A 13,906-nucleotide genomic window follows, 5' to 3' on the forward strand; every position below is an offset into this window, starting at 1 on the left:
TGAGACTTTCAGTTTGGAGTTAGTATATGTTAAATACTAAATGGAGGAACTTGTTCCTTTTAATGTGAGAACAGTGCAGTGGGTGGACTTTTATTTAATCTCACAACAAAGATGTTGACATAGCATTATTATGGAATACTCTGTTTCTTGAAAATTGTTTGCACCTGGACAAGTGAAACAAGTGACAAACTAGAAGCTTGTTCTGAAAAAATCTGAAAGAAAGCTGGGTGAGATTTGACAAAGAAAAGAGGAATCTCTCTCCCTTATGTACCCTGTTTTTTGAAGACCCAAAACATGACTCTAGAATTCCATCCTTATTAATGACCAGATGCAGATTACTCAAAATTAAGCATTTTGCATCTCCCCAGTTTGAAATAATACAGCATTTTATCTGTATTATTCCTTTTACAGTGTTTTTAATTGTGACTGCTGTAAAAGAAAAGGTAGAAGAGAGGAGGGTAGATGTTTTATTTGGGGGCAGATACACTGTATTTATAAGACTGGAGGAGGGAATTATATTTTAATCAGTGTGGCCTAGTTAGTCAAAGTTAGTGAAACCTCCATCTCTTATTTAGCCAATAAGGGACCTGCTTTGTCTGTATTAGAAAGACATACCAGACAAAACAGTTTTTCCTACTGTTTTTAAGAGAAATGTATCGGACCTGTCTGGGGTAGAGTTGATTTTCGTCACAGCAGCCAGTATGGTGCCATGTTTTTTATTTTTGGCCAAAACAATGTTGATAACAGAACAGTGGTGATAACACGCACCCTGTGTTTTCTGTTGCTGAGCAGTGTTTGCACAGCATCAAGGCCATCTCTGTTTGTCACTCTGCCACCCCCTCAGTAGGGTGTGCAAGAGGCTGGGAGGGGGGACAGCCAGGATGGCAGACCCCAACTAACCAGAGGGATACCCCCGGCTGTGCAGTGCTATGGTCAGCAATAAAAAGAGAGTGGAGAGGGCAGGGTAGGTGGTCATAGCTTGGGGACTGCCTGGGCGTCAGTCTGCTTGTGGGAGGTACTAAGCGTTTAGCATCACTTACTTTTGTTTTTTTCACTTAGGTCTTCCCATTCTCTCCCCCCATGCCAAAGTGACTGGGGCAACAGTTATGTGGGACTCAGCTGCCACCCAGGCTCAGCCCAGCACTAGGAGACACTAAATTCTAATTAAACATTTATTTCATATAAGTACCAGATTTTACATTAAGTGACTTTAGGAGGTAGAGTAGAAATTTGTTTGTTGAAATCAAAGGTTGTTGAACAAACTAATTAATTACATCTTAATTTTGCACCAATATGCAGAATAGAGATTGGACCCTGATGGAATGTGGCTTTGCAAGAGTCATACAAATATTTGAAGTCATTATCTGCTTGTGTATACACTTAATCATGAGGGAAGTTGGGCTTCTGAGTTTGTCTTTTCATTTCTAAGTGATCAGTCAGACTCTTAAATGTTGATTTAATCAGAGGTCTCATAAGGGTTCAGCAGTATGTGTGTGCTAGTTGCTTCCTCCTTAGCAAATTTAGGTTTATTATCTTCATTTTAATGAGAGATTTGCCTGTGTAACGTTTGCCTGTGTACATGCTTGAAAATGTGGGCAATAACATTTGGCTTTAGTGCTTTCAACGCCTGACAGCAGTTGCTATGTGTTTCTTACTCCTAAATGCAGTGGCAGGTTAATCAAATACCTGACAAGTTGCTTGTCAAGAATACTGCGCTTTGTAGAATATGTATGCATGCTTTCCTAAGGTATTTCTGTGTTTGACTGTCAGAACGTTTCAGAGATTTCCCCCACTAACTTACCTTCTATTTATAACTAAATTTATGTTCCAGTAAAATGACTAATGATTTCATTTGCATGAAAAGAGGAAATCAGGAGGGACTGGAGTCAAACATCAAAGTCTTTGCCTTGTAGTATTCCAGTAATAAACACCCCTGCAGTCTGACTTGCCTTTTTCTTCTTAATTTTCAAAAGTTTCATAGGTTAGGATGTATTATTAGATGTCCTGCAAGTTTCTGGGTTGAGAAGGTGGTGGCTTACTTGAAAAGTCAGATTTGCAGGAAAGAGCTAACTAGGTATAGGTTGAAAAAGACCTAGTCTAATGTGGAGAGGAATCCAGTTTATTTAAATTGCACATGACTTGTAGTTTGAATATTTTTCCTTTGACACATGAGAAAATCCAGAGTATTTCTGTAGCAGTGTTTTACTTGAATATTTTTTTAGCATTTACTAAAGTAAATGCTAAAAAAAAAGGGAAGTTTTGGGCATCTTGTTTTTATCTTTTTAGTGTTATTATTGAGTTTCCAACTTGAGAGGAGCTGTTGACTCCCTGGAAGTCATAGAAGGCCAGCAGAGAGACCTTGACAAATCAGGGGATTGGGTTTCATTAACTTTCATTTCATTTCATTTCATTTCATGAGGTTTAACAAGGACAAGTGCCAGATTCTGCAGTTGGGTTGGGGCAACACTGGATGTAGGGGGGAGTGAGATTCTGGAAATGTCTTGGGCACATGGTGAGATTGTTGGGGGTGTCCTGTGCAGGGCCAGAAGTTGGGCTTGATGATCCTTGTGATTCCCTTCCACCTGAGGTTATGGGTACAGGATATCATGGGATATGATTCTGTGATTTCTGACGGATGACTGGTAAAAGGGATGAATGTCTCCTAAAATTATTTTGTCTTCATAATGTCCTCAAAATGTTTTTTCCAGCTATTTCTTTAACTGGATCTGAAATTTCTTTGTTATCCATTTTAGGGATATCTGAAAAATGAAACTGTTGCTTTTGGTTATTAAATATATTGTTTGTCTGTATAATACATAAAAAATAGCTTTCTCTGAATGCATTCATGTCAAGTGAAGCTGGGTCATGTGTTTAACCAAATGTTTTAAAACAAGTTGATCTGTAGAAGCAGTGAAAATCAATGTATGACAGACAGTAGATGGTTTGTCTTTTAGTAATTTGCTAATAATTATGAATTTTATTGAATCATGTTGCTGTCTGAACCAAAATTCAGTTTTGTGTTTCAGGATTGCTTGTTGTCTTGGAATCTAAGCATGAAGAAAAGTAATTGAATGTGTTCTCAGCTTAACCATCATTCTCGTATTCCAGAATTGTGGAGGTTTTTTGTCTCTCTTGTCTGATAAATCCATTGAGAAGGAAAAAGATTTAAACTATTATTGAAGAGTTATTCAAGCAAGACACCCTAACCCTGAACATTTTATTTTCAATTTGGGCTAAGACCACACAGTTCCTTGCCAAAAGAAATTGATTTGGGACTTGCCAAAGAATGCTGCCAGAGAAGCTGAATTTGGTTTTATGTTTAAATCTGGCTTTGTGCAGTACTGTAGTGTTGTGAAGTATGAGATTTTCTTAAAGGTAGTAAGTTGATAGCTATTAGAGTTAATAAAATGAAATACATATATTTAATGTATATTAGAAAGTGAGAATCTCTGGGTCATTAAAGCACATGCATCATTTGACTATGTCAGCTTGTCTTGTTTGAGGCTTACTGTCAGCTGCAGCTTCTGTGCTGTTACTATGCTTATGTTCAGGTTGATATAAATTACAATAACCTGCACTGGAAAGAAAAGAACAGATCCTTTCGGTTCCCTGAAGATGAAAATGGATCAGTTCATATGGGATACCTATGGTGAGAGCAGTCTACTTTTACCTTGAGAATTTAAGTAGTTTTGGACATTCCAGCCTGTCTTCAATAAATGTTGCAATAGGTTTTCCTTTTTCTTGTCTTCTGTAATTGTTTTCTGTTGTTTGCATTTTTCCCACATTGTTATAAATATGTTTAGTTAGGCTGGCAGAAAGACTTTTTAGTTGGTTCTCACTAAACTTCAAGGTGCTTTATTTGTTTAGTCTGTCTAAGGCTACTGAAGCTGAATCAGAGAGTCACAGAAGTCTGTATAAGGATCTAGCTGAGGTGGAACAAATGCTGGCTGGCTGCAGAAGGGAAGTTCTAATATTGACCAGCATTTCTGTTTGTCATTGGGAACTTGGAAAAGTTTGTGGACTTTCTTGAATTTTGTGTTCATTCTTCCAAGACCAGTTTGCCTGCTATTATGTTGTGAACAGTTTGCCTGCTATTATGTTGTGAAGCTTCTTGTAACAGCATGCTGGAAGAAAATACTTCATTTTTTACTTTTTTTTTTTTTTTTTTTTTTTTTTTTTTTTTTTGAGTTCATTATTTCTAAGGGATAATCTAAAAATAATGTAATTGAATTTTTTGACTGAAAAAGTCCGGTGTCAGATTTGTTGTACAAATGCTTTATAAAACACACTAAGCGTTAAATCAAGCATCTATGGCATCACTCTTGCTGACTCCTACCCCATGCAAAAGTGTATTAGTTGTTCCTTGTAGAACGATGATGTTCCTAAATAAATTACTAACTTCTAAGAGTTTTCGTATCTAAAGAATCCATAAACTTAATGCTTAATTTTATTTCCCAGTAACTCAGTTACTGACTTTGATTTGCCTGAGATTACTGCTTGTAGTTGTGTTATCATGAAGAAGAAGTTTCTTACGTGCAACAATATCAGAGAGTTTCTCTTTCTGCAATCAGCAGTTCCAGTCAGCAGTTTCACCTTCAGCTAGGAAGGACAGGAACAACAGAATCATGTGCAGGTGTTAGGAGACAATGTTCCATACTGTTCCTTGTCTTCTCCTAGTGCTGTCAGCTGGTATCTCCGTTTAATCCAAGAGGATGCAGTGTTTCTGTTGTAGAGGAGTGCTGGTAATAGATGCATTTGGAATTCTTAAAATTAGGCTTTTGGGTCAACAGAATGAATTTAAATTCTATGCTAAAACATTATTTATAATAAACCAAGTAGTTTTGTTACCCTTTCTCTATATGTTCTGCTTATATTTTGTACTTCGCTTATTTGAATTTGGGAGCAGTTTTAAGATGTGTTGTAGAAGTTCTTTAGGTAAGTGCTTTCAAAAACTCACAGTAATATTAGTAGTTGTAGAGAGACTACATAAAGGTATTAAAATGGTTGCTGTCTTTTGGGGGAATAAAAAGCCCTATGCTTTTCACTCCACTAGTACTCTTCATTAAAATCAAAATACTTTTAGGCAGTGTTTGTTTCATGAGCAGTCATATCTGTGAAGCAGATTAAAGTTGTAAAGTTTCTTGTGACCAATTCTTACATTGGAGATAGGGTACAGGGGGAAGGAAGCAGTCATCTCTGACATGAAAACTGTGGCAGACCAAAGTTCCTAATAACTTTTCACCTGCTGCAGAGCACCTGGACAGTGTATGCTGTTAATCCTTTACTTTCTGTTCTCCCCAGCTGTCTTTCTGTGATCACAAAACTACTACTTCAGGGAGGAACTCCTTGACTAAAAAAGTGACATTTCTGTCACAATTGTGATTCAGTCCGTTATGAAATACAACTTTCTACAGCCTGTATTTCAAGATAAATTGTCTCTGCTTGTCTTTTGCAGTAGGTTTTAAATGGGTGACAGATGATGATTTTATATTATTGTGTTCTCTCTGTGCTTTGTGTTGGCTAATAATAGGCTAGTAGGTGCCTCTGAAAGAACTTGCTGTTGCTTCAGGGAATTGAAAAGGGATGCTATTGCTGTCTTGTCATATTTAAATAATATAACTTCCAATTTATGATAATCAGGGTAGTCATTGCTGAAGTCCAAAACGGGGAACTGAAGGTAATGATGAATAGTGCATGATACCTTAAGCTTTATGCTTTTTGTATTTTCTGAGCAGATTTTAGTCATGAATGGCTTTAGCACACGTATCCCAATAGTGTTCTTTGTCCCGAAGACTAAGTTCTAACTGAAACTATTCAGGTTATAAAAACTGTTCAGGATTTGCATGCAGTTTATCTATGGAAGTGTGGGTTGTCACTGAATGAGATGCTGTTACATGTTGCTGTCTGTCCCAAGCACATTCCTTCCCTTTCCCATGCTGTCTCTGAAATTTGTTCGCCTGCATGGTGAATCAGGTGAGGAAACTGGCCATTAGCTCTCAGAAAGACCACTTTCTCATCTGGATGACTTCACAAATGCTGCTGTGGGCTCAGGAGAGAGAACAGCAATGTGCTTCCCTGGACTGAAGAAATACTTTGTCTTCAGCAGCAGTTCAGGCTTTGGACTACTTCCTTGGGTTTAGTCCTCAAACAGCTAAAAGTGAAGATATGTTGGAGGACATACCATCTCCAGTTCCAAATTGCAAGGTTTTGTGCAAGGTTAAAATGAGATGTGGTGATACTGACTTGAAGGGTCAGTAAAACTGAAATGAATCTCTCCAAGATAAAAAGTAGTGATTCACAAGAGTTGCTTGTGCTGGGAAGGTAGTTGAACACTGGGGTATCATTTTGTTCTGTTTCTTTTCCTGCTGTTTTTCCCTTGGTGTTTCTCTTGGCCACTTTCAGTACCTCTAAGAAAAGAAATCTGAGTTTATGTATGTGTAGAACACAAGTCTTTCTCAGAATTAACTACACACAGTGAGCATGCAGGTACATTTTCCCTCCATGACACTGCTGTGTAAATGCTAGATGTAGGTAGACTTTTTGCTAATTGTGCTATTCAACATGAAAAGCAGGTCATATAAAATTTATACCAGCTGATAACTCAATTTACCTTGTCCAGTCCTACAGATGACCTGAACTGACTTTGAAAAGTTTTTTTTCCTAGTTCAAATTCCATTTTAGTTAGTCTATCTCAGACTTACATGTCTTGACAACTGTTTCCTCTTATCCTCATCTGAGGAGTAGAACTGAACGTCGTGTGTTCTATGTGTCTCCAAACTGTATATTTATTATTCTGGCGTGTGTATTTGGCGAGGGTCCCTAAGTGGACCTGGAGATAATTGTCCTCAGTAACTTCCCCTGATCCCAGCAAGCATGGGATATTTTCCAGTATGTTTGTCATCTGTGATCTCAGAGAACATACCATGAAAATAGTCTGCCATATGTTGGAAAGAATAGACAGCAAGGAAGAAACCCCTGTTTGGGAAAGCTCAGCACTTGTTTGTATATAAACAAACCAGTAGCTCTTGTGTCTCAGAGCTTTTATATTGCTCAACAGAATGTTTGAGGGCCATCTATGCAGAAGTAATGAAAGTAACAGCAAACTCCAGTGAGTTTGGGAAGTCTAATTTTTCTTATCTTTCATCATCCAGGTAGAACTTGTTGCATTTTTTTTGTCTGAAATACTATTCTGATAGAGAACAGGGTAGCTGTAAATTCAGAATTTACTGTTTGCTAATGTGAAAGCTTTCTTGAACCTGGATTGTACCTCCTAGCTGATAAACCCTGAAACTAAGGATTTGATGTCTTCTGACTAGACTGTAAGGTGTAATACCTTGGAGCTGGGACTTCTGAACTCCTCAGAAGCTGTAATTGTTCATTTCTGCATTCTGTTAGTTGGCCATCTTCCCTTCTGATTGAGCTGGCATGGCTGGAAAGAGTTTAACCAACATTTTATTTATTTTATCTGTACACAAAGTTTCAGAAATTTACCAAATTTCAAAGTCCTTTTTTTGTGTCTTTCATAAAAGAAAAATTTGGAATTTCCTGAGAACAGGAATTCAAGGGTTTGGGTAGCTGCAATGATGTTTCTCCTTTAGAAGGTTCCCTTCAGTTGTTCGGTTTATTTGTTTACCATGAATGTTTTAGTTTTATTTTTAAGTAGAGGTTGCTAGGTGAGGGTCTAAGGAGTACTATTAAGTTTGAATGTAAAATGAAAAGGCTTTTACTAAGAGAAGCATAGACTGGGCAGTGTTACGTGCATTATCCCAGAGAAACTTCTGTTGTGGTTCTTCATAAATGTAAATTGAGTCTGAGTCGGCCAAAACTTTGACCTAACACTGACCTGTGATACTGAATATGAGTCTGTGTGGATCTCAGGATGGGCCTGAGGGGCCTGTTGTGCTAAAATAAAAAAACACTGAAATTTTTTGGTGAGTAGGCAGCTGTAACCCATGAGTTATCTTCGCAGACCATTACATGAGTTTATGATGCTTTTTTAAAAGATGCATGAAGCTGATTGCCATTTGCAATGGCTCTGTGGTCTGCAGAGTAATTGCAGTAGCTTGAGACTCTTTGGATTATAATGCATTGGCAGCTACAGTCTGTGTTCTGTAAACAGGTGCCCTTAACCATGTGAATTAAACACATCATATTTATTTATATTACCGTGTTTGTATTTTGATGCCTCAGGGCTGTAACTCTGCAAGCATTTTTCTTTCCTTTCTCTTGAATCTGAGGTAATTTTAATGGATTTTTTTACTCTGCCTTCTCCTTTCTTGTCTGTGCCAGGTATAGTAGAACTGCTGTTCACCTATTCTGAGTTAATTGAAGAAGTGGAGAGAGAATGTGTATTTCTGTAGTGGGAAGAGCAACTGTTAGCAACTCTGACATATGAAACAAAGTATTCTTGAGTAAAAGGTTACCCGGTCTTTTGTGAGTCTTTTGTTCTATATTTTATTTAGAAAGTTGTTGGGTTTTTTCCCCCTTTTTTTTTATTCAACTTTGCAATCCATTAGGGGTTACTTCCTTGTATGTATAAACGTAAAATTACATCTACAACTTAATTGCATTTTTTGCACTGTTGTTGCTGGGTACCTCTAAATTGCACTTGGGATACAGAAAATAGTGATGTTCGTTCAGTGTGGTCTGTTTGTTAGATTTTTTTAGTTATTTTTTGTTTGTTTGTTTCAAATAGAGCTAGTGTGACAGTAGCCTGGAAGCTGAGTAGTAACAATGTGAGACCTAATGGTGAGAGTCACTGCTCTGTGAAGGCCGGCTGTTTCGGCTGTTTCGTGCTTAAGTGAAATGATTTTGAAGTTTTTTGCAAGTCTTAAAGCAGCCTTTATTATGTAGAAGTCACTAACATACTTGGCACCAAATACCTTCAGGCACATCTGATCACGTTAGTGTTCTCACTCTGATTTTTTGACATACTTGTGAAGTTACAGTGGTCATGGCTGCAGTGCCCTGTTGGATCAGAGATAAGGTGTTAGCCTTTTCAAGAAAAAAAAATTTACAAACAACCTTTTGAATTTTAAAATCTCTCAAGTAAATTTGTGTCTCTAAAGAGACTAAGTAGAAGCAGGAAGTGGAAAGTAAGGTAGTTTAGGTAATTGGCCTTTGTTATACAATGGACTATTTAATAGGGAGTTTCAGGTGATTAATGAATAACTGAACAGGAATACCTGTGTGAGCTGGCAGTCAGGTAAAAGGGAAGGGAATAAGAGAAAGTGAATAAATCCCATAGCTGGTGGGAAAGAAATGGCCTAATGAACATGGATTTTGAATAACTTATTCTTAAAGCGGAAAGAGAATCTTAGTCTTAGGTCTTTGCTTTGCCATACCTGGGTGGAAAGTCTGAACTTTCAAAGTTAATATGGTAACAAGTATTTGGTGTAAACTTTATTCTTATTTTCCTTTATGCTTGTCTAGCAAAACTAGTTTTTAGCTGAAAGTTTCTAGGTCATGTCTGATGAAAAATGCTTTTGTGCTGTGTTTGTATAAATAAACATGACAGTTGTAAACAGTTTTTTGATCTTTGAGTCATTGTAGATTTAAAATTTTGTCTTGCAAGCTATTCATAGCTTAAAGTGCTATTCTAGTGTGATTGCTGTCAGATAAAAATAATCTCCTGCTTTGTATGTCTTCCCCCCTGCTGCGTAGCAACTTTAATGAAATAAGTATTTCTTTGAGTTAGAAAGTTTATAAAACTATAAGACTTGCAGGAGGACAGGTGATGTAAAAATACTTGGTGTTGTATTTGTGAGAAAACTAGTGCTGTTTAAGAGCATTAAATAGTGCAATGAATTGCATTTCTAAATAGTGGTGTTTGATCTTCAGTCAAGGGTTTTCAGACTGCTAGGAATTTGGAATAACTGAACAGTTTTTAAAACCGTTTCCCAGTCTCATTCCCATGTGCTGTAATGAGCAGTGGCCAGTGCACATTCAGGGAGAGGGTGGGCTCAGGGTGACAATTCACCCAGTGTACATTGACTTCATCCTGGCCCACATGTGGTTTACAGATCCATTGCTGTCTGTCAAACTTCATTATTAATCTTGTTTTTTAAAGGATTGTTAAAAAACTTTTGCCTTCCTGTTAAAACAACTTAATGGAAAAACAGAAAAGAAGTTGGCTACTGACATCCTAACCGATCAGCTAGCTTTGTTTATCACCTTTTAGCCCTTGTTTCCTATACAAAGAGTGCATTATTCTATATTGCCATTCCACCTCTCTGTATATTATTAATCTCCACCCCTTTGTTTCTCTTCTGTGCACCTTTTCTAGTTATGCTGTATGCCATTTAAAGTAGGTGTCAAGAGGGTGTTTGGAGTGTCGAAGATAAGTGTCTTCCATTCAGTTTTAGTTACTCCAGGAAGTTTGAGTTAATTTAAAGGATGATTTAGTTAGACTGTTGTGTGCTAAACCAATATTCTGTGAAGGTTCCTTCGATTGTCTGATATCTTTGCAGTAGGTGTCAAAATCAACTAGTTCATCTACCTGTATAATCTGGAAAGATCAGTTTAATGGATTGAAAAGAATCTCTTTCTTAACTGTTAATAGCTGTGCACTTTCTGTGTATGGAAATATAATGTTCCTTCTCTAGAGGATTGCCTATGAACTCTGAGCCTGGGGGGCAGAAAAAAAATAAGAAGATTGTGACACAGTGCACAGTCTCATGATTTTAATGTCTTCTAACCCACCAGAGCAAGCAGCTCCATTTATGAAGGATATAATCTTTTTGAGCTGTCTTTCAGGATCACTTGGTTTAAAGCTGTTAGGTGGGTGTGCAGTCTCCATCCTTGGAGGTTTTTGAGACATGCTTGAGTAGAACCCTGAGCAATTTGACCTGACTTTGTAACTGAATCTGCTTGCAGCAGGAGGTTGGACTAGAGACTCCAGTGGTCACTTTCGACCTGAATTATCTTACAAGCCCTTATTTCTCTGCAATCCTCAGCCTATGGCCATCCATGTTAACTACTGGAACAGAGGAATTTACATCTGGTAATTGGTGCTGGGATTGGTATAGTTAATGTCACTTCACTGAAAAATAGTAATTTAAAAAATAAATTCAGCTTTCATTACTGAGAAGCGGAAAAAGCATCAGCACTTTAATTGTTTGTGTAATAATATGGAACTTTCTGTGAATATAAAGAAGTGCAAATACATTGTGCCTGTGAGCTTGTGCAGTAGATTTTTAGTTTGTGTATATATTGTCTGACTTCAGAAATTATTATGTAAAGAGACTGATTGGAGATAGAATATGGTAGTCTTATCTCTTCCTGCTCAAGCAAATACTGAACCTTACCATGTCTGTTATTTGACAAAGAAAAGCTGGTGCCAACCATAATCCTAACTACTGAATGGCATCCTAAGAGTAGCTGATACTTGCAAAGTGTCAACTCTAGAGTAGAAGGCTGTTTAGATAACTTCTCAAATGCCTTTCCAAACTTATATTTATGGTGTTTAAAATAAATATATGGGACCTATTTTGGTAATTGCCTTAGAGATTCAGGGCTTTTGTAGACTTTTTGGAAGTATTGGTCATCTATATAATACAGCTCTTGAAAATAGCTAAGTGCAAAATTGCAGCAAATAGTCTCACATTCCTGGAAATCTGTACTTGATGGCATTAGTTAGAGACTGGTTTTTAAATTTAGTGGACTTAGGATATGGGCATTGTATCTTTATATATTGGCAGCTTTTGTCTGCAAAAAGAGTAAAATTGACTTGCTCTTGATTTAAGCTAGTCTTGGTTATTGGTTAAGACAAATTTATGAGAAGCAGAGCTGTCTTCCGCCCTGCCTTGTCCTGTGTAGAGCACCTTGCTGTAAAGTATCCCAAAGTCAGTATTTTCAGAAGTGCTTCATTAGAGGAATTTAGAAAGATCTTTATGAATCATATCAAACATTTCTGCGGACATTTCTCAAAAGATGGAGTATTTCTCAATGATTTTGCTTTGTCTTAGATACTCAAATATTTTAAAGTATGCAAGAACACTGTTGGCTACTCCATAGATAAAAGAGAATTCTTTTTGTAAGGTTTTTTTGATCCTAACTTTTGAACAATGGAGTACAGAAGCCAATAGTTGTGTTTCTAGATACTGATGAGTAAATGTATTGGGTCAAGTGATCTGTTCTGCCATTTAAGCAGACAGCTATCAATGCAGAAATAGAGATAAATCATGGTAGGTGTGGTGTGGTTTGTAAAATAAATGTGGTTTGCAGCTTTGCAGTTTGTATAAGAACTAGATGCTTCAAGCTGTAAAAATATATGTTTTCAAAGGATTTAAATGGCAAAATGGTAGCTGTTCCAAATATTTTTGAAAGCTTTTGTCTTTTAGTTTACAATGTCTGAGTCAAAATAATCTGTTCTGTGATTTGTGCTGATTGCCACATTCGTGTTTTCCAGTATACTCCATAGTTAACTTAATATCCGTTTTCAGGTTATTATTGCTTTATCAGTGCCATGCTGTTTATGCATGTAAAATCATGTTAATGTTTCTCAGTCACTCAGAAAGCCGTGTGATGTCAGCAATGCCAAAAGCTTGATGTCTTAAAAATGTTGTATGTTTATTTTGACTATGTATAAAACTACACTTTATACCTCACCGTTCTTGGTGTCGCCTGCTTTCATTCTGTATCATTTTCCTGGGGATTCCCCGTTCTTCAAAAGGCAGAGACTGAGTGTCAAAACTAATAGAGGATGATACTGTTTCTCTTTCATGTTTTCAGGGCAGGAATGATAGTGACTAGTGATGCCACTTCAAAAGTATGGAAGCAGGAGAACTGCTTCGAGAATGTGGCAAGGCCTTTTTTCTGTTCACTTTCAGACGGAGATGGACATATCTTACTGTCTTCCATTCTTCACAGGGTTACACATCGTTCTGGAACGATTGCATCTCCTCGGGGTTGCGTGGCTGTATGTTAATTGAATTGGCATTGCGGGGGCGTCTCCAGCTGGAGGCCTGTGGAATGAGGCGCAAAAGTCTGCTAACAAGAAAGGTAAGTGCAGGAAAATGATCACCTTTACTTGTCATGCTCCACACAATATAGGAGCTGTAAATTACAACTGCTTCTAAAAAAAGGGATGGGGTTTTTTTTCTTTATGTGATGATTCTGAGTAATGACGTAAAGTGGATGTGCAAAGGTAAAAAGTGTTTCAGTGGTGAGATGAAGTGCCTTGGAAGATCTCTGGTACTTGTTCTGTTTTTCTTTGGATGTTTTGCTGGTACTGTTGGGAGCCTTGCACCAACCGTTGGCAGTGGCTCTGGCCAGGATGCAGTGGCAGCAGTTACTGCCAGTGGCACCAGCTGTAATCTGCCAAAGGAACTGGCTTTTGCAACGCCAGTGGGATGTGGGCTGAGGCTAAAAGGAATGGATAACTGCCAGATGCCAGATGTGTCCTGCAAGCCACCAGTTTACTTCTGGTGTACACAATGCTGCAGTTTGTGCTTGCGGTACATGGGAAGGAAACCATCCTTTTATTTGGGGCCCATGAGAACACAAATCTATCTAGTTCATGCATGAGGCTGGTGTGTTAAAATTGGTTATGCTCTCTGACCTTCAAGATGGCCACATGTCTAAGGTCCTTTATAGAAGTAGGCTGAAGATTTGAGGCCTTTATTTTTTACTTTAACCACTGAATTTTTCATTTGTACAAAACGTGCAAAGTCACACTCTTGGAAGAATTTTTACTTCATCAGCAATAGAGGATACTTGTACAATAAGCTTATTGAAAACCTGGTCAAATGTTGTCTGTCCACCACAAATAAATTCTCTTATGGCACATTTCCCTGTCAATATTTGCTAAATTTTAAGGAAAGCTTGTGAATTCCCCAACCTCCTCCCAGCTTCCTTCACTTCAGAAAAATCGAACCTCTGTTCTGACAAGCAGCCCCTTACTTCT

At 37.7% G+C, this 13,906-nt stretch overlaps 1 protein-coding gene across 1 annotated transcript in view; it reads left to right on the plus strand.

The window, feature by feature from the left end:
* Nucleotides 1–13,906, plus strand: part of GOLPH3 (golgi phosphoprotein 3) — a 32,912-nt gene that overhangs the window by 7,006 nt on the left and 12,000 nt on the right. The window contains exon 2 of the mRNA XM_082301182.1: nucleotides 12,871–13,002. Within this exon, the coding sequence (XP_082157308.1) occupies nucleotides 12,871–13,002 (132 nt within the window). The remainder of the gene's footprint in view (nucleotides 1–12,870; nucleotides 13,003–13,906) is intronic.

This window comes from Coloeus monedula, assembly GCF_965178545.1.
Source record: "Coloeus monedula genome assembly, chromosome: Z".
NCBI classification, from domain to species: domain Eukaryota; kingdom Metazoa; phylum Chordata; class Aves; order Passeriformes; family Corvidae; genus Coloeus; species Coloeus monedula.